At 38.4% G+C, this 19,758-nt stretch overlaps 1 protein-coding gene across 1 annotated transcript in view; it reads left to right on the top strand.

Annotated features, from left to right (window-relative positions):
- ITGA4 (integrin subunit alpha 4) overlaps nucleotides 1-19,758 on the top strand; it is a 95,772-nt gene that overhangs the window by 45,712 nt on the left and 30,302 nt on the right. Inside the window, exons 12-16 of the mRNA XM_069577053.2 lie at nucleotides 457-547; nucleotides 1,128-1,173; nucleotides 1,554-1,708; nucleotides 7,540-7,694; nucleotides 19,342-19,491. Coding sequence (XP_069433154.1) covers nucleotides 457-547; nucleotides 1,128-1,173; nucleotides 1,554-1,708; nucleotides 7,540-7,694; nucleotides 19,342-19,491 — 597 coding nt within the window. The remainder of the gene's footprint in view (nucleotides 1-456; nucleotides 548-1,127; nucleotides 1,174-1,553; nucleotides 1,709-7,539; nucleotides 7,695-19,341; nucleotides 19,492-19,758) is intronic.

Raw genomic sequence — 19,758 nt, 5'->3', positions numbered from 1 at the left:
CACATATCTGGCTTGAGTTGTCCTTTTGAAATACTAGAAACCAACCTGGCTGAACAAGATGGTTATTATAAATCTAAGAAGTAGGCTCCACTAAGTGATCATAAATGTCTTATTTTCTTATTATCAGTTTGATTCCTCATGTTACTCAGGGAAATAAGCACAGAGCCTGAAAAAAGCCTGAGGAGAGAGTGTCAGGAGTATTTTAGGAGATCTTTCCTACATAATTTTCCCTTCGCTCACAAGGTAAAGGAAGCAGGTGTTTTCATGTCACAAAATAGATGTCAGTTCTCCACTTCAAGCTGGAGACTGCTCTTTCTCCCAGACACATGTATTTGCCTTAACTACAATGCATTTGTTAATAATGTGTCAGGGCTCATTATTTTACTAAATCATTGTTTCTCTGGGATATTAGATGTTTAAACCCTGCTTCCCAGTCAACTGGACTATTTTTTTCAGAGAATTGAAGGACGTCAAATCAGTAAATCATTAAGTATGTTTGGACAGTCTATATCTGGACAAATTGATGCAGATAACAATGGATATCTAGGTGAGTATAAAATTTACGTGGGTGCTGCTTTACGGTGAAGTACGTACAACTGGTAGAAAAAAGGGTTGATTTACTAGTGAGTTTTTTCCTTCATTTTTAGTACTCTTTTGAATTCACACACAGGTCAGAAATAAATAATTACTAAGCTTATACACTGTTAGTTACTTAATATTTTATTCCTTGTTTTTGAAAAAGTTAAAAGCATTCAGGAGAATAAATCAAACATATGATGAAAAGAAGAGAATTTTTTAGTATATAATTTGAAAGAAGATATCTCAGCAAGTGTTTGTAGTCCAAAAACGGAATTTTCTTTTAGTAAGGCTGTCTTTATATCATATGTTTATATCATAATGTTTATGTTTATATTATATGATAAAGGGATGAATGTCATTGTAAATGAGCAGATTCAGACACATGTGAAATGAATCTTAAGACATAAGCGTATCTTTTCTAATTAATTTTCTGTAAATAGTATTTTGATATAGTCACAAGGTGATATGTAGTTAAGTATTTATGGCTGAAAGTAATTCTCTTTGACTAATGATGATCATTAATCTGTGCTATTTTTTTCTTCCTCCAGATGTAGCAGTTGGTGCTTTTCGGTCTGATTCTGCTGTGTTGCTAAGGTAAGGTTGATAGATTTCACCGCTTAATGACAATTGGGCTTAATTGTAAATGATGGGAGGCAGTTTTTAAAATCAGCACTATGGTGACCTCATAACACTCTTTTCGGTACTCTGAAATTTAATTATTGAACTTTAGGATACTTTTCCCATCTTACCTAGATATATACTTAAATCATCTAAGTCAGTATTTTTAGAGATTTTAATAAAAATTTATTTTGATTCATACATGAAAGTATAGTTGAGTGTGAATATATATATATATGCTATTAAGCAGTTTCATGAAATTACTTGATCAGTGGAAACTGACAATGCAAATGTATTTTTCAGCTTAATGAAAAATAATTGTGCAATTAATATTGCTAATTTTATTTCCTTCTTAGGACAAGACCTGTAGTGATTGTTGAAGCTTCTTTGAACCATCCCGAGTCAGTAAATAGAACAAATTTTGACTGTATTGAAAATGGATTGCCCTCTGTGTGCATGGATCTGACACTCTGTTTCTCATATAAGGGCAAAGAGGTTCCGGGTTATATTGGTAAGGGTACCCTTACAGAATTAATGCCTGACAGAATGTGCATTTCCCTCATAAATCTCATGATCATCTTTTGAGGCTTTTCCGTATTTCACCATGGAGTGGTTTTTAGGGCAGGAGAGAGCAGCCTTTCTTCATCACCTTTCAGATTCTTGCTTTGTTCCAGCCAATGAGTTGGATAAGTTAAGGCTTTAGTTGTTTAAATATTGTGGCAAGAAGTAGAACAAAAATATTACTTGCTGTATTATTTAAGGTGAACTAACTGAGCTTAATCTGTAAGATCTCTTTAAAAGAAAAAAAGCATCACCATAGCTCCTCCTATTTTACTAGGCTTACTCAAGTCTTGAGCTGGCTTAAGTTGGAAGGACTGAGAAGAAGAAGTTTCTTTTTCTCTTATCCTATCCTGTTTGGGTAATTGAAGAAGCTTATCTGAAAGCCTGGATCCTGGTTCTAATTTTGATAAATAACACACATCTCTTCAGGATTTACTATGACGATTGGTTCCTAAGAGCCACGCCCACATGCCTGTACATAGACAGCTCTCAGTTATCCGCTCTGGAGAAAGTAGCTTATATATATAATTTTATTGAGTTTTGACTATGCTGGGTCGTTGTTGCTTTGTGCAGGCTTTCTCTACTTGCAGAGTGGGGGCCACTCTTCGTTTCAGTGCATGGGCTTCTCGTTGCAGTGACTCCTCTTGTGGAGCACAGGTTCTAGGGCTTCAGTACTTGCGGTACACAGGCTTGGTAGTTGCAGCACGTGGGCTTGGGAGTTGTGGCTCGAGGGCTTATTTGCATGTAGAATCTTCCTGCTGCCGCCAAGTCTCTTCAGTCGTGTCCGACTCCGTGTGACCCCAGAGACGGCAGCCCACCAGGCTCCCCTGCCCCTGGGGTTCTCCAGGCAAGAACACTGGAGTGGGTTGCCATTTCCTTCTCCAATGCAGGAAAGTGAAAAGTGAAAGTGAAGTTGCTCAGCCGTGTCCGACTCTTCGAGACCCCATGGACTGCAGCCCACCAGGCTCCTCCATCCATGGGATTTTCCAGGCAAGAGTACTGGAGTGGGTTGCCATTTCCTTCTCCAGTGCATAAGAGTAAAAAGTGAAAGTGAAGTCGCTCAGTCCTATCCGACCCTCAGCGACCCCATGGACTGCAGCCTACCAGGCTCCTCCGTCCTTGGGATTTTCTAGGCAAGAGTACTGTAATGGATTGCCATTGCCTTCTCTGGAATCTTCCTAGACCAGGGATTGAACCTATGTTCCTTGCATTGGCAAACAGATTCTTTTTTTTTTTTAATTGGAGGATGATTACTTTACAATATTGTAATGATTTCTGCCATAGGTCAGCGTGAATCAGCCATAGGTTTACATATGTCCCCGTCCTCTGTACCTCCCTCCCACCTCTCCCCTCATCCCACCCCTCTAGGTTGTCACAGAGCAGCGGCTTTGGGCTCCCTGCATCATACAGCAAATTCCCACTGGCTAGCTATTTTACATATGGAAATGTATATGTTTCAGTGCTATTCTCTCAAATCATCCCACCCTCTCCTTCCCCTGTTGTGTCCAAAAGTCTGTCCTTTATATCTGCATCTCTTTTTGCTGCCGTGTAAATAGGATCATCAGTACCATCTCTCTAGATTCCATATATATGTGTTATTATATGATATTTATCTTTCTCTTTCTGATTTACTTCTCTCTGTATAATAGGCTTTAGGTATATCCACCTCATTAGAACTGACTTAAATGCATTCCTTTTTATTGCTGAGTAATATTCCTTTTGTCTATGTACCACAACTTCTTTATCCACTCATCTTTTGATGAACATCTAGGTTGGTTCCATCTCCTGGCTATTGTAAATAGCGCTGCAATAAACATTGGGGTACATGTGTCTCTTTCAATTAAGACTTCCTCAGGGTATAGTCCCAGTAGTGGGATTGCCGAGTCACATGGTAGTCTTATTCCTAGTTTCTTAAGGAATCTCCACACTGTTCTCCATAGTGGCTGTATCAGTTTGTAATCCCAACAGTACAAGAAGGTCCCCTTTTCTCCACACCTCCAGCATTTATTGCCTGTGGACTTTTTGATAATGATCATTCTTACTGGTGTGAGATGATACCTCATTGTAATTTTGATATGCATTTCTCTAATAATGGGCAATGCTGAGCTCTTTTCATGTGTTTATTAGCCATTGGTATGTCTTCTTTGAAGAAATGTCTGGTTAGTTTTCTGCCATTTTTTGGACTGCATTGTTTATTTTTCTGGTATTGAGCTGCATGAGCTGTTTGTATATTTTAGAAATTAATCCTTTGTCAACTGTTTCATTTCTGTTATTTTCTCCCATTCTGAGGGTTGTCTTTTTACCTTGCTTATAGTTTCCTTTCTTATGCAAAAGCTTTCAAGCTTAATTAGGTTCCATTGGTTTATTTTTGTTTTTATTTTCATTACACTAGGAGGTGGGTCATAGAGGATTTTGCTGTGATTTATGTCAAAGAGTATTCTGGCAGGCAGATTCTTATCCACTGTACCACCAGGGAAGTCCTGAAAAACTAGCTTTGATATGATTCGTCCAACATTGTGGTTAATCTCAAATCTTATATATGTCACTTCATAAGCATTATTTTTTTCCTAGCAAGTTAATGTTCCTGATTATGTTATATTTAAGCTCATGTTAGGATAACTACTAATGAAACTGGCCCATGGTAGGAGAGAAACATAAAAGAGTTTACCATTTTGATGTTAAAAATTCACACATTTCCTGTACCCCACAAGATCTATCAAGAGTTGTTCATACCCTTGACCCTGCACGCTGTCCTCTGAACATCATGAATGGAAGCAAATACTGAACCAAGCTTTAGATATGTGACAGAGGCCTCAGTCTGTATTAGCCTGTAATAAGAAGTATAGAATGAGCCTGATATTTTCTACTTTAGATCAGATTCATTTTTTTTAACTTTAATTTTATTCCAGTATAGTTGATTTGTAATGTTTTTAGTTTCAGGGGTAGGCAAAGTGATTCAGTTATACATATATTCATTCTTCCTTAGATTCTTTTCTTACAGATATAGATCAGATTCATGTTTAATAATGCTCTGCAAAAGTCTTCATTAAAGATTCAGTGATAGGACAGTGCAAAGAACCTCCGTCCGATTAGTGGTTGAAGAAGTAGCCATTTGAGAACACGACCCTAGTGATACAGTGACGCAGGCAAGCTGATGGATCATCTGAGAGATACACGTTAAATATATCTCCCTTTATGGAACGTCAGTGTTTGCTGTGCTACCAATTCCATTGTGACCAAATACTTCTTTAAATGGTTGAAAACAAATATATGAAAATCATAAATAATCACAGCATTGTTGCAGAAGCACACTCTATAGTTGTCGTAAAATGACTCCTTGGGAGAAATAATTCACACGGTAAACATATTCAGTAAAACCAGGACATTTTGCCCTTACTGCAAGTGGATTTTTATTTCCCTTCTTTCATGTACTTCTTGTCTGAGCTCAGGGTGATGAATTTGTAGATGGCAATTTCAATTGCAACTCTGTCTCTGAGGCACTGAATCTCGGTTATTGTAGTTCTGAAGATGAACTTTATTTTCTAAATAAAAAGAATGATGAAAGATTCATTTGAAGTTTGTAGGAGTGATGTAGATTTTATATTTATGTTTCCTTGAAGTAAGTAGATAAAATCCTTCCAGAAGAATAAGTTACTCCTAAAGGATAAATGAACGCTTGAGGAATTATATAAATTATTTCAAATATCACTTATGAATTATTGCTCCTATTTAATGAATGACATCCAAAAAGACTATTACATGTAGCTTGTTTTGCAAGGAAACTTTTTTATTTTTCAATTTTTTACATTGAGGTATAATCGGCATACATTATATTAGTTTCAGGTGTACAACATGATGATTCAATATTTGTGTATATTGTGAAAGAGTCACCAAAACAATCATTCCTCATCATACATAATTGTAAATAGTTTTCTTGCGATGAGAAATTTTAAGGTCAACTCTCTTAGCATCTTTCAAATGTGCAATACAGTATAATTAACTGCAGCTCCCTGATAGCTCAATTGGTAAAGAATCCGCCTGCAATGCAGGAGACTCTGGTTCAATTCCTGGGTCAGGAAGATCCCGTGGAGAAGGGATAGGCTACCCACTTCAGTATTCTTTGGCTTCCCTTGTGGCTCAACTGGTAAGGAATCCACCTGTAATGTGGGAGATCTGGGTTCAATCCCTGGCTTGGAAAGATCCCCTGGAGGGAAAGGCTACCCACTTAGGAATTCTTGGGCTCCCCTGTGGCTCAGCTGGTGAGGAATCCACCTGCAATGCGGGAGACCTGGGTTTGATCCCTGGGTTGGGAAGATCCCCTGGAGAAGGGAAAGGCTACCCACTCCAGTATTCTGGCCTAGAGAATTCCATTAACAGTAGAGTCCATGGGGTCACAGAGAGTCGGGACATGACTGAGCGACTTTTACTTTCACCATGCCATACATTACATCCCCATGACTTATGTGGAACTTTGTATCTTTTGATCTTCTTCACCTATATTTCCCATCCTGCACCCCTCACCTCTGACAGCTACCACTCTGACAAAGAACCCTTTAAAACTAAGAAATAGATCTTTCTTTCCTAATAAGATCAGTCTTGGAATTTTATGGTTGTTATAAATTTTTCTTTTTGTTTATTGGCGATCTTCTTTAGCAGATAGTCATTTACGGTGTCAGATTTGAAATAAATTCTTATCAAACTGCCAGAATATTTATCGAGAGAATGTCTGACTACATTTGTTTTTGCCCAAATCAACACTGGAAAATCAAGCCAGAAACCAATAAAGATAAGGAAGAGAAATACTCAGGGTCTAGGGCTGGCAAGGAGATGTCAGAGTCAACTGTTATATAGGTTTGACTCTTATATCATCTGTTCACTCTACATTAAAAAAAAAAAAGAAAGATAGAAACCCCTCAAATTGGAAACAAATGAAAATAAATGAACCTAAACCATACTTGAAGGGCTTCTCTGGTAGCTCAGTAGTAAAGAATCCACCTGCCAAGCAGGAGACCAGGTTGGACTCCTGGGGGTCATAAGATCCCCTGGAGAAGAAAATGGCAACCCACTCCAGTATCCCTGCTTGGGAAATTCCATGGACAGAGGGGCCTGGCAGCTACAGTTCATGGGATCACAAAGAGTCAGACACAATTGAGCGACTAAGCAGCAGCAGCAGCAAATCATACATGAAATTAGTTCTGTAGCCGCACAAGATAAAATTACTCCAGGTGACATCTGCCTGCAGTACTCTGCCTGTTCTTCCTCAGTCAGATGTTCTAATGACAAGAGGACTCAAAGAAGGCTGCAACTTCACTCAGAACTTTTATTATTAGTAACAACTTTGATATTGTAGTTTTCAAATGTTTATATATGGGTGGTGGTATTGGTTTAATTGCTAAGTCGTGTCCGACCCTTGGATAGCCTCATGGGCTATAACCCTCCAGGGTCCTCTGTCCATAGCATTTTTCAGGCAAGAATACTGGAGTGGGTTGCCATTTCCTTCTCCAGTTTATATATGGGAGGATTAAGCAAATAACCAAAGATGTTAATTTTCAAAGTTTATAATTCTTTTTTTTTTAATTTGTAAAAATAATTTTTGAAATATACATTTAAAATTGTTTCCTCTTTCATATTTCAGGCTAGTTTTTAGAAAGTTATTTAATAAAGACAATTTAATATGTTCCCAGTATTCTATATAACTGCAACTATTATCACTTCAAAGATAAAGAAAATAAATACCTGTATATAATTATATTCATTGCGATGCTCTCTACATTTCTGCAGTTTTGCTTTATAACATAAGCCTGGATGTGAACCGAAAGGCAGAGTCTCCATCGAGATTTTACTTTTCTTCCAATGGAACTTATGATGTGATTACAAGAAGCATGCAAGTACAGAGCAAAGCAACTAGCTGCAAAACACATCGAGCATTTATGCGGGTAACGTAAACTTGTTTTCATTAACAGACATGTAGCCTTCAGTATTATCAATACATTTAATTCTTATTGCATTGGTATGTTTTATAAAACATAGTGAAAAGTGTTAATGCCTCCTGAACTACCTAATCTACTCCTCTGTAGTCTACATGTTAGACACTCCTGTGACCTGGACAATTCAAACTCTTACTTACTGCTGCTTCTTTGCTTCATGTTTATCACATTTAGCGCATCTCTGTTTTTACAGATTTGCCTTTTCCTATCCTCAGTTGTTACTGCCCCATCTCTGTTTACATGCTTGCCTAAAAATGTAAATATCGAGTAGCTCTGCTGAGCCCCAAACCTATGCCTGGTAGATATTGGGGGCTAGGGGGAGGCTTTGGAAGTTGGTTTGCTTTTCATGTGACTTTAAGAAGCAGAATCAAATGTGGCTGCTTTTGGATTGTGCCTTTGTCTCTGGGCCAGCGCTGTTGGTGATGTCAGTGGGAGCTCAGACGGTTGTCGTGTGGTGGGGATCATCTGTGGGCCAGGATGATGGCTCTCGTGATCGTTTGGTGTGTATTCTGCCAAAGCATAGCCGATTTCATGTTTCTTTTATTAAAACACTCATTCCCAAACTGATCATCACGTTCCTTACATTGGTCACATTTTATCGTACGAAGCAGCGCCAGGCCTTTTTCATTAGGGAATGGTGTACTTCATCAGAAAATCTATTGTCACAAAAAAGCCAAACTATTCCCGGGAGCCCTTTCTGGGATTTCAAATAGTAGCCTCAGCTTAGCCCTTAATTTTCCCTTAGATACTTATTGCAAGCAAATGCAAACAAGCAACAGGACTATTAAATGTTAAGAGCAATAATCCTTATGCTATTTCCTCATTTCCCTTAACAATTTTTATTATGGTACTAGGGTAAAGCTATTAAATGGTCAAGAGTCAAAAGTATGGAATGATATTAGAGTAACCATCACTGATATGGTGGGGATTAGAAAGGTTTTTTTAAAAATTCTACACAGTTAATTTTATTCCAGTTAACCAATTTTAGAGATGAACATTGAGGCCATTTTAAAGATAATAAAAGGACCAGCATTAGACATTGATGAATATATTGTGTTGAACTTGTATGAATGCCAGTAAATTGATCTGATTTATTGGTCCTATTTCTTGGTATTGTTCCTATGACTAAAGATGCATCAAAATTGTGCACATTCCTCAGAATAAGCTTGTACCCAAAATGACAGCTGAGCAGAGGTTTCTGTGTTAGTCGCATCTATACTTGTTGTGTTACCACGGTAGCGACAGCAGCAGGTTACAGCCCTGACTTTAGGCCATAATGACCGTCAAAAATAGCATTTAGCTCTGGGATTGGTACATAGTGGGACTGTTTATTAAAAACTGATTGCTTCTTCCAATGTTGTTTTTCCTTTCTAACTTACCTTGCTTTTGTTTGGGACGTTTTAAACCTATTACATAGAAAGTCAGAAGGCTACTCCAGTACCCTCCCTTGCAACAAATCCAAAGGGTAGGTGTAAAAACTACAGAAGCAGCTGTCCTCACCTTGAGTTTTGTCAAGGACTTCTAGCTGTTAATTTGGGAAGAGATGAAGATTTACTGGGTGCATTTCTCACCCCCACCAGCATGGTATCCAAGGCATTCAGAAACATTAACTGAGCTGCTCCTTTGTTTTGTAAAACGTGTCCAGTGTCAGGGGTGTGTTATACATATGCACTCGACCTCAGCACCGGATACAGTTAAATAAGGTGATACTTTTTAATCATGTTCTCAGGCCCACAGCCCCCACCTCTCAGAGGACAACCCGCCTGCAAGTTGGGCATGCTTCCTTTGTATAGGTTCTGTTGGCTAAACTAATTAAGCTCTACTTCTCCTTCCAATTAATTTAATAGATATTGAGTACCTAGGTGGTATCAGGTTGTTTGAGACTTTTATATATGTCAATGACTGAAACATAAAAAAGGTTACTACCTTTATAGAGCTTATAGTATAGTGTGGTGAGATAAACAACAGTGTAACAAAATGTAATTTTTTTGTAAATTTTATAGTATTTTAGAGGAAGATAAGAGTGTTAGTTGCCCAGTCTTTTCCAACTCTTTGCCAGCCCATGGATGCTAGCCTACCAGGCTCCTCTGTCCATGGAATTCTCTAGGCAAGAATACTGGAGTAACCGTCCATTTCTCCAGGGGATTTTCCTGACCCAGGGTCTCCTGCATTGCTGGCAGATTCTTTACCATCTGAGCCACCATATGGGTAATGGAAAAAGGAAAGGAGGACAGACAGAGCACAGGAAATAACAGAGTGCTGGGGAAGGAGTAAGGGTGCGGTTTTAAATAAGGTGCTCAGAGGGAGTTTCATTCAGAAGGTGACATTTGAGCAAAGACTTGAAGGAAGCAAGGAAGTTACCAGGGGCAATGTAGATACCTGGGGCAGTGGTCCTCAACTTTGGCATCCAACAGCATCACCTGGGAAGCTGGTTAACACCACAGATTGCTGTGCCCCACCTAGAGTTCTTGATTCAGTAAATCTTCAGTGAGGCCTGAGAGCTTCCATTTCTATAAAGGGTGCAGGTGATGGTGATGCTGCCAGCTTGGAAACTATGCTTTGAGAATCCCCCATCCAGGAGGAGAACAGTACAGGAAGAAGAATTAGGTAAAAACAAAAACCTCAAGACAAGAACATGCCTGGTTGTTTTAGAGAATCACAGGGAGGCAAGGATGGCTTTGGAAAAGAGAACAAGGGGGAGAGTAGTAGAAAAAAAGTCAGATCACATAAGACCTGTGATTTTCTTTCTCCAAATAAAATGGGATCTATTGCAGAGTTTGGAGCAAGAGAGACGACATGATATAACTGAGTAATAATAAGGAATACTCGAACTGCTTCCTAATTGCTATGTCGAGCCTAGGCAGCCACAGATTGACACAGGACGAAGAGGATACTTCAGTAAGTCAGCTGAGAGATGATGGCTCCAGTGAAGATGGTGGTAGTGGATATGGTGAGAAACAGGGGACGACAGAGCCTGCACAATTTACTGAAAGATTGGATGTCTAACATTCGAGAAAGAAAGGCTCCAAAATGATTCCAAGGTTGTTAGCTGAAGCCACTAGAAGAATACTGTTTTCATCAACAGGGCAGGGGAAACAACTCTCAGGTGGAAAATGTTGACGTTCAGTTGTGGACCTGCTGAGCTGGAGCAATTTGTTTTACTTTTAAGTGTATAGAGCAATTCAGTATTTAAATATACTCATCTGGAGTTGGAGAGTGCTCTGGAACCGGAAATACCATGCCTCTTTGGCATACGAATGAGGTTTAAAGTCATATGAGGTGGCTGAGATCATGACAAGAGGAGAGAAGAGGCAAGGTCTGTGCTCTGGGCACTACAACATGGAGAGATTGAGAGAGAAGGCTTACAATGGCGGTGAGAAGGACCAATCCGTAAGGAAAGAAATCAAGAGCTCCTGGCGTCCCGGAAGTGAAGTGAAAAAAGCAGGGTAAAGAGGAGGGCATGACGGTGTTTTCAGTGCTTCTGCTTAGTCAGATAAGATGAAGACTAAGAACTCACCGTCGGGTTTGGCAATGTACAAGCTGTTTGTGATCACAACAACAGTGTTTCAGAGGAACAGTAGGGGGAAAGGAAAGGAGGAGGAGAACTGGAGACAGAGAGTAGTTTATTCTTTCACAGATTCTTGCTCCAAAGGGGACTGAAGAAAAGGGGCTGGGAGTCAGTAGCCGACAGAAGTAGAGTGACTTTTATTTTTCTTTTAAGATAAGAGGAATAGCATGTTTTCATGCTGATGGGTATGTTCTAACAGAGTGGCACATTTAGGAAATAGATGAAAGAATAGTTGGAGCAAAGTTCTCAAGGCAAAAGCAGTGGGATTTGATTGTACAAATGAAGGATTGATTCTAGGGAGGCACAGGCATAGTTCCTTTGTTTCTGTGTAGATGTTGGGCACGTGTGTGTGAGGACTGGAAGTTCTCTTCTGATTGCTTTAATCTTCTCAATGAAGTAAGAAGCAAAGTCGTTAGCTTCAGTTGGAATGGAAGAGCTGGTGTTTAGAGTTTGGGAAGAAGATGGGAAATAGTCTTCTCAGAGTGTGAGAGAGTGAGAGGGAATAGTATGGTCCTGAGATGGCATTAGGCTCTCTCTTGCATCAGAAAGTGAGATGCGTCAGTAGGGCTGTGGTTCTTTCCAGTCACATTCAGCCTGATAGGTGGGAGTAAATGAGAGTCAACCGTGGTTGTGGTCTGCCAGCAGAGTGACACAAAGGAGAAAAGAGAGAGTTGAGGAGTAAGCAAGTGAGTGGTTATATCGTTGTCCATGAAGATAAAGCAAGGTAAGGAGAGGAGACAGGACATTAAGAGGGTGGGTGAGGAACAGGGGGAGAAAGCTGAATTGGAGGTCCCAGTGGGATCAGCAAATTGCTGGACTTGAGTATTAAAGACAATGAGCCAGAAAGATCTCACCAGTTTTACAACATATAAGAGGCACTGGGATCTGAAGGTGAGGAAATGATTGAATTTTGTTTTTATTCTTTCACACAATCCATTGGTGATCTCACGTAAATGAAAGTTTTTAACCCTACTTATATTTTTTAAAACTTGTTACAGTCTTTGATGGTAGAAAATTTGGCTATTTTTAAAATTCCAAATCTTTTCAAAAATCTTCACTTTTATTACCTCCTTCTCTTTTAATCAAATATTTTAGTTTCATGTATTAGATCTTGGAATGTGGTAGACATTTTTAACAATTAATAATTATCACATCACTGGAATATAAATTTGTTGGTATGTTATTTTTCTGAGACTATATGGTCTTTTATCTGGTTGGTAAGCACATCAGATTTCTCAAGTCTACTTAATGATGTACTCATAAGTAAAACAGGTATTACATAAGATTTTTTTATGTGAATGGTCAAAATGTGTTCTTCAGAAAATAGGAAGGTAGAAATTATTATTTTTTCCTTATAGAACTCCCTTTTTTAGTTGTCTATAATTATGCCAAGCTTTAATTTTTGCTATTAGAGCCTTAAAATTATTAGATGTTATGAAAGAAGAAACTAGAATTTAGAGTTGGGAGTTAATAAAAGGTTGCTATGATAGAAAAGAATGGTTAATTTTTATGACTTACAGTGTTTTATCTATCAGAATTGTATTAGATATCACTTTGCCCTTTTTGAAAATGTTCCCTCATTCATGTAAGCATATAGAAATTAATCTTTGTCTTTGTTGCCTTCATAAATACTACTTGATTTGGTCTTAGTGAGTTCTTAGGAAAAGAGCTTAGGACAGGGGATAATTTGGAGGCTATTTTGATTTAACAAAATCTAATCAATAATTGCCAACAATTTTTTAGAAATGTTGGAGCAGCCATGCTAGTGAGACTTACCTTAAGGTTTTTAGAGATGATGTTTCTTAATTGAACTTGATGGAATCTCTGCATCAAAACACTCACTGATGTTTGGAAAGAGAACAAACGATCCAATGAGCTTAGTGGCTTTAACATGTTCGATAACAAGCATGAAATCAACCTGCCTGTGTATTTAGTTTGGAGAAGGCAATGGCACCCCACTCCAGTACTCTTGCCTGGAAAATCCCATGGATGGAGGAGCCTGGTAGGCTCCAGTCCATGGGGTCGCTAAGGGTTGGACACGACTGAGCGACTTCACTTTCACTTTCACTTTCATGCATTGGAGAAGGAAATGGCAACCCACTCCAGTGTTCTTGCCTGGAGAATCCCAGGGACGGGGGAGCCTGGTGGGCTGCCATCTATGGGGTCGCACAGAGTCGGACACGACTGAAGCGACGCAGCAGCAGCAGCAGCAGTGTATTTAGTAGACTATAGTTTATTCTTTCTTTGCTTTCTCTGAATCCTAGGTTTCTGAAATAAAGGAATATTATTTTGTTACATGAGTCTTTGGATGACTTCTAAAACCCATCATTTTGAGTAATAACTTCAAAAAAATGAATGTGCATTTGCTTAGTAAATATATTTATTTGTACTTTGCTTATATTTTTAAGCTATACAAAGTTATACATAGTTTAATGAAGTACCATTTGCTCCAAAGTAGTTATATTTTAACCTCAACACACCATGGACTTTCTGCTGAAAATCTAAGTGCAAGCAAACTATATAACTATACTGATATTATGGTATCCTAGACGTAGGTTGATTATTCCAACGTATATTAATTCTTTGTTAAATTCAAGGTCTTTGAAGATATTATCCTTTCCATGTTTGTATTCTTAGAGTTAGCACAGCTCATTAAACAAGGCCCTTAATTGAATAATATTTAAGAAATTTATTGATGACATGTTCTCAGTGCTTTTTAAATACTTCCGTGAGGAAACAAATCTGAGAATAGTCTACAGGTATAATGGTTAGAGTACCCGTCTCGGGGATGTTATCTTTTCCTGGAAGGTTTAGTCCCGGGTATTTGACAGTTCCCCCTCTGAAACATACTTAGCAGATGAAATGGTTATAATTACACATGGCCTTCCTGGCTCTGATTCCAATCTGAGCCCTAGTGTTCCCTTCTCCCATACCCACTCATTCCCCACATTGGCACCAGAGCAGCATTTCAAAAGCACAAATCTGATCACATTCCTTATTTAAAGGTCTTCTATGTGAGCATTTTCCCATGCCCTTTCAAGCGTAGATTAGTGTCTCTCCCTGTTTTGCACTTGCGTCTGCGTGTATCAGAATGTTCATCCCCCACCACATGTGTAGACTTATGGGTTATAAACTGTGCCGTAGACACTGACTTTCAGTTTTGTGTCCCTAGATCCTGCCTTCTACAGAGCAGACCCATGAATAGATATCTTCACATGTTTATTTATACCTCAACATCATTTTTCATTCGGTAATATTTTATAAATATTTCTGGCTCCACCCCTTAAATAAATTCCTTCACTGCATAAACACAGTAGGAGGACATGAACCTACAGCTCCATTCTCAAGTTGGCCATACTACAAATTTCTGTGAAACCAGACAATAAGGCAGACTTTGTGTAATTTCTGGCATGTGCTAATTTGCATGCTTGTGAGTGTCCTATTTTTATGTAATTGTCCATAGAAATGTGGCATGGAATCTTCATTATTTTTAATATAGATAGCACGTGCCCATCCAAATTAAAAATTTCAAGCAAATCTACTTTTTCCCTCTTATATATTAATTAGTCACTTTAAGACATTCTTGATATTATAGCTTCTGTCCTTAGGTGGAGCTGTTAAAGTTAAGTAAGTGTGAATATCTGTCAAATACAGTTCTTGTAAGAGCGCACGTACATTTTATATATTGTGAGCAAAGCATAATTAATAGCTAATTAGGATAATGAAAGTAATATACACCAGATGTAGAGAAGACCTTGTGGAAAATTAGTATGAATTAGATAACATGTGATGTGGTCAAAGCAAGCTTGTTGAGAAGAATTAAAACAGTGGACATGTGGAGGGACAATCAGTGGCTGTCTAGCTCCTACACCTAGGGAATAATTTAATCAAGTTTGCTATTGCAATACTCAGGGCTTCAAGCTGTTCCATTTTCACAAGTCAGTAACTTGGGATTTGGACCTTGATTTGCAGCATTCCTATATGGTCAAGGTTTCAGGTTGAGATGATCACTTACCGAGTAATCTAATAAAAACATCTCCGTGTGTGAGAATGGGAAAGCCGTGAGGGTCTTGCGTGCTTTGAGTCATGCTGCACCTCTTCCAGGTACCACTTCATTAGTACAAGTCTAATTGCCTCCCTAGTGGCTCAGCAGTAAAGAATCCACCTGCCAGTGCAGGAGACATGGTTTGATCCGTGGGTCGGGAAGATACCTGGGAGAAGGAAATGGCAAGCGATTCCAGTATTCTTGCCTGGGAAATCCTAAGGATAGAGGAGCCTGGTGGGCTACAGTCCATGCTGCTGCTGCTGTTGCTGCTAAGTCGCTTCAGTCGTGTCCGACTCTGTGCGACCTCATAGACGGCAGCCCACCAGCCTCCCCCTTCCCTGGGATTCTCCAGGCAAGAACACTGGAGTGGGTTGCCATGTCCTTCTCCAATGCATGAAAGTGAAAAGTGAAAGTGAAGTTGCTCAGTCATGTCCGACTCTTAGCGACCCATGGACTGCAGCCTACCAGGCTCCTCCATCCATGGGATTTTCCAGGCAAGAGTACTGGAGTGGGGTGCCATTGCCTTCTCCAGCTACAGCCCATGGGGTCGCAAAAATGTTGGATATGACTTATCAACTAAGCAATATTTGTATTAGTAGAAAATGTAGCTCATTTTCTATTTAGTGTTCATTAGTTGGCAATAGACTGATTTTATTTTTTCTCACTCCTTCCAAATAGTCACCAGAATTTATTATAAGAAACTAATGTTCTGTAATTCCTTGGTTGGCTTATATGGCTACATTTTGAAGTAATATATGCACATAATAATCATGTTTAACATCTTTTGAGATCTTAATACATACCAAGCATTGAGCTAAGTGTTTAACGTACATTATGCCACTGAATCCTCACAGCAATAAAGTGTAGGTGTCATAGTCACCATTATTACCAACCATTTTCAGATGAGGTAATTGGTCCATAGATTATGGAATCTATCTAAGGTTACATAGATAACAAGTGAGGGACCTGAGGATTGAACCCTAGTACTCTACCTTCAGACCACTTGATTTTATCCATATATATATGTATGTTGTTAATGATGAGAAGAAATAATTACACCCCTTTTTAATTACATAAAGACATAGAATAGGTGTAGAATTTTATGTGATGTGTCATATTTATTAACTAACTTTTATCAAAAATTAATACAGATGTAAGCAGCATGGCTATAATTTTTATGATAGGTATTTTTTCTATTCATGAGGGGTTATTAATTTATGAGCTTTGGAAATCTGCCTTTAGACAGAAATGTTTAATCTATACTGCAACTCTGAATTGTCTGTACATAAATAGAAATCCACTGACATTATTCACTAGGATATTTGTCAGTTACAATGTCATGGATCTACTAAGGAACTAAGTGTAAATATAAACCTCATAAATATAACTCAATTATAGTTAAAATTAATATGTCTAGTCCTAGTGAAAATACTTGAGTTCTTTTAATGGTCAAGAGGGACTTTGCTGAATCTATTTTTTTAACAAGAACTATAGTTGGGAAAGATTGAAGGCGGGAGGAGAAGGGGATGACAGAGGATGAGATGGTTGGATGGCATCACTGACTCAATGGACATGAGTTTGGGTAAACTCCGGGAGTTAGTGATGGACAGGGAGGCCTGGCGTGCGGTAGTTCATGGGGTCGTAAAGAGTCGGACGCGACTGAGCGACTGAACTGAACTGATAGATTGAAATGGGTATATGAAAACTAGAGTCAAGCCAAGCTTTACATTTAAGTTTTTAGTGTGAAAGACAATGAGTGTGATTTTTTTCTGAGTATAGTACCAATTATAATACCAAAATAAAAGAAAAGAAAAACTGCATAACTCCTATGTGCATGCTGAGTCACTTCAGTCATCTCCGACTCTTTGCAACCCTGTGGACTGTAGCCCACCAGGCTCCTCTGTCCATGGGATTCTCCAGGCAAGGATACTGGAGTGTGTTGCCATGCCCTCCTCCAGGGGATCCTGACCCATGGATTGAACCTGCCTCTCTCTGCATTGGCAGGCAGGCTCTTTACCACTAGCACCACCTGGGAAGCCCAGTTCCTATGTGGGTGGATAGCATCGTCTGATTGTGAGCTTCCTTCTCAAACCCTGAGATTATATCTATTTTTAATTCTTTTATGCATCAGATACTTTTTCTATAGATTTGCCATCGACATTTCTTATTTCTTGTAGTTTAAATGGTCAACTGAATTCTGGTGTAAATTCTCATCGATTACTTTATAGTGGACTCCTATTTGTCCATGCTCCTTGTTACTGTTCAGTCACTAAGTCGTGTCTGACTATTAGTGACCCCATGGATTGCAACACACCAGGCTTCTTTGTGCTTCACTATCTCCCGGAATTTGCTTAGATTCATATCCATTGAGTCGTTGATGCCATCCAAACATCTTATCCCCTATTGACCCCTTGTTATCCTGCCCTCAGTCTTTTCCAGCATCAAGGTCTTTTCCAATGAGTTGGCTGTTCGCATCAGGTGGCCAAAGTATTAGAGCTTCAGCTTCAGCATCAGTCCTTCCAATGAATCTTCAGGGTTGATTTCCTTTAGGATGGACTGGTTGGATCTCCTTGCAGTCCAAGGAACTCTCAAGAGTCTTATTCTGCACCACAGTTTGAAAGCAGCAATTCTTCGGCGCTCAGCCTCCTTTATGGTCCAACTCTCACAATCATACATGGCTACTGGAAAAACCATAGCTTTGACTACATAGGGGCTGCCCTGGTGGCTCAGCTGGTAAAGAATCCTCCTGCAATGTGGGAGACCTGGGTTTGATCCCTGGGTTGGGAAGATCCCCTGGAGAAGGGACAGGATACCCACTCCAGTATTCTGGCCTGGAGGATTCCACAGGCTGTATAGTCCATAGCATCACAAAGTGTTGGACATGACTGAGCGACTTTCACTTTTCACTTTGACTGTATAGACCTTTGTCAACAAAATGTCATCCCTGCTTTTTAATACGCTATCTAGGTTTGTCATAGCAAGACAGGAAGAAAAATAAATGAGTCTGCTTTGTTCAGTATATATTGAAATTTTTATATCCATCTAGGCAGGGCTCAGAGAATTGCTTTCTAAGGAATGCCATTTTTTTTAAAATCTTACCTGACTTCCATATTTTTTTTTTTCACAGACCTGGGATTCTTGAACATCTTTACTATTTAGGGAAGCATTTCCTTAATTGAATGCCAAATGCTTTTGAACTTACTTTCTTATTTAATTATTTTATTTATTTCAAGTTATTTGAGTGTGTGTGTTTATGTCAGCAGATAGTTTTGATAGTAATGTAGTGTATCCCCATTTAACAAAGGGGAATGGAAAAGATGATATAAATTTTAAGTTCATGGGAAAGTGTTTTTAAAATAGAGAAAAATAATTCCTGCATGTAGAAATAAAGATTAAAATATATGAATTGACAATCAGGGGAATAAACTCACAAGTTGTTTCTTTGGGGGCAGAAGACAGTACCATTTAAAATTCTAATCACTCAGACTCTTTGATCACATATTAGTAAGATTAAGAATGATTAATGTATAAAAATTAGGTATTAAACTTAGAGTGTCATACAGAGGAAAATGGATTCCAAATGGCTTGGATTACAATTCCTGTATAATTGATAAATCTAAGAACTCTTTCTTTGTGAAATGTGAAAGGACAATAAATATAGAAATACTGTAACAACTATTAATAAGAAAATTGTATGCATAGAAAATAGCATGGAAGAAAATACGCTGAAATGCACACCTCTATAACTATTAGATCTGGTTTTTCTTTGTAATAACTTTCATCTTTTTCCTAATAAACATGAATGCCTTTGATATGAGTGAAAATGTACAGTTCAATTTTTTAACAATATAGCTTAAAAAGAAAGGATTTTTTTTCACTTCCACATGTGTTTAACCTTGTGTAGGAAAGGAGGGGCTTATATATGTTTTCTAGTTTACAGGCTTATTTTTATTATTAATTAATATCGTTTTCAATTTCTTTAGAAAGATGTACGGGACATCCTCACCCCAATTCAGATTGAAGCCACTTACCACCTGGGACATCATGTCGTCAGTAAACGAAGTATAGAGGAATTCCCTCCACTTCAGCCAATTCTTCAGCAGAAGAAAGAAAAAGACATCATTGAGAAAACAGTAGGAATATTTTTCTTTATTTGAAACATAATGTGACATACAACGAAAGAAGTTTTTTAATATTATATAGTTATACAGAAGTGAACTATATGAATTCTTTTTAAATTTTTATTTTTTTATAAAAAAGATTTATGGTATGTCTTGTTTTCCATTCTTTTTTATTTTCCCTTTAGGATATTGAACTGAATACTTTTAACTATGCATTTTAATCATAGCAGTGATTTCCCATATATACATAAAATGCTGATTTTCTGTCCTCCATACCTT

This window comes from Ovis canadensis, chromosome 2 (assembly GCF_042477335.2).
Source record: "Ovis canadensis isolate MfBH-ARS-UI-01 breed Bighorn chromosome 2, ARS-UI_OviCan_v2, whole genome shotgun sequence".
Taxonomy (NCBI): Eukaryota; Metazoa; Chordata; class Mammalia; order Artiodactyla; family Bovidae; genus Ovis; species Ovis canadensis.
The sequence above is the reverse complement of the archived record's forward strand: the minus strand, read 5'-3'. Positions and strand labels throughout refer to the sequence as shown.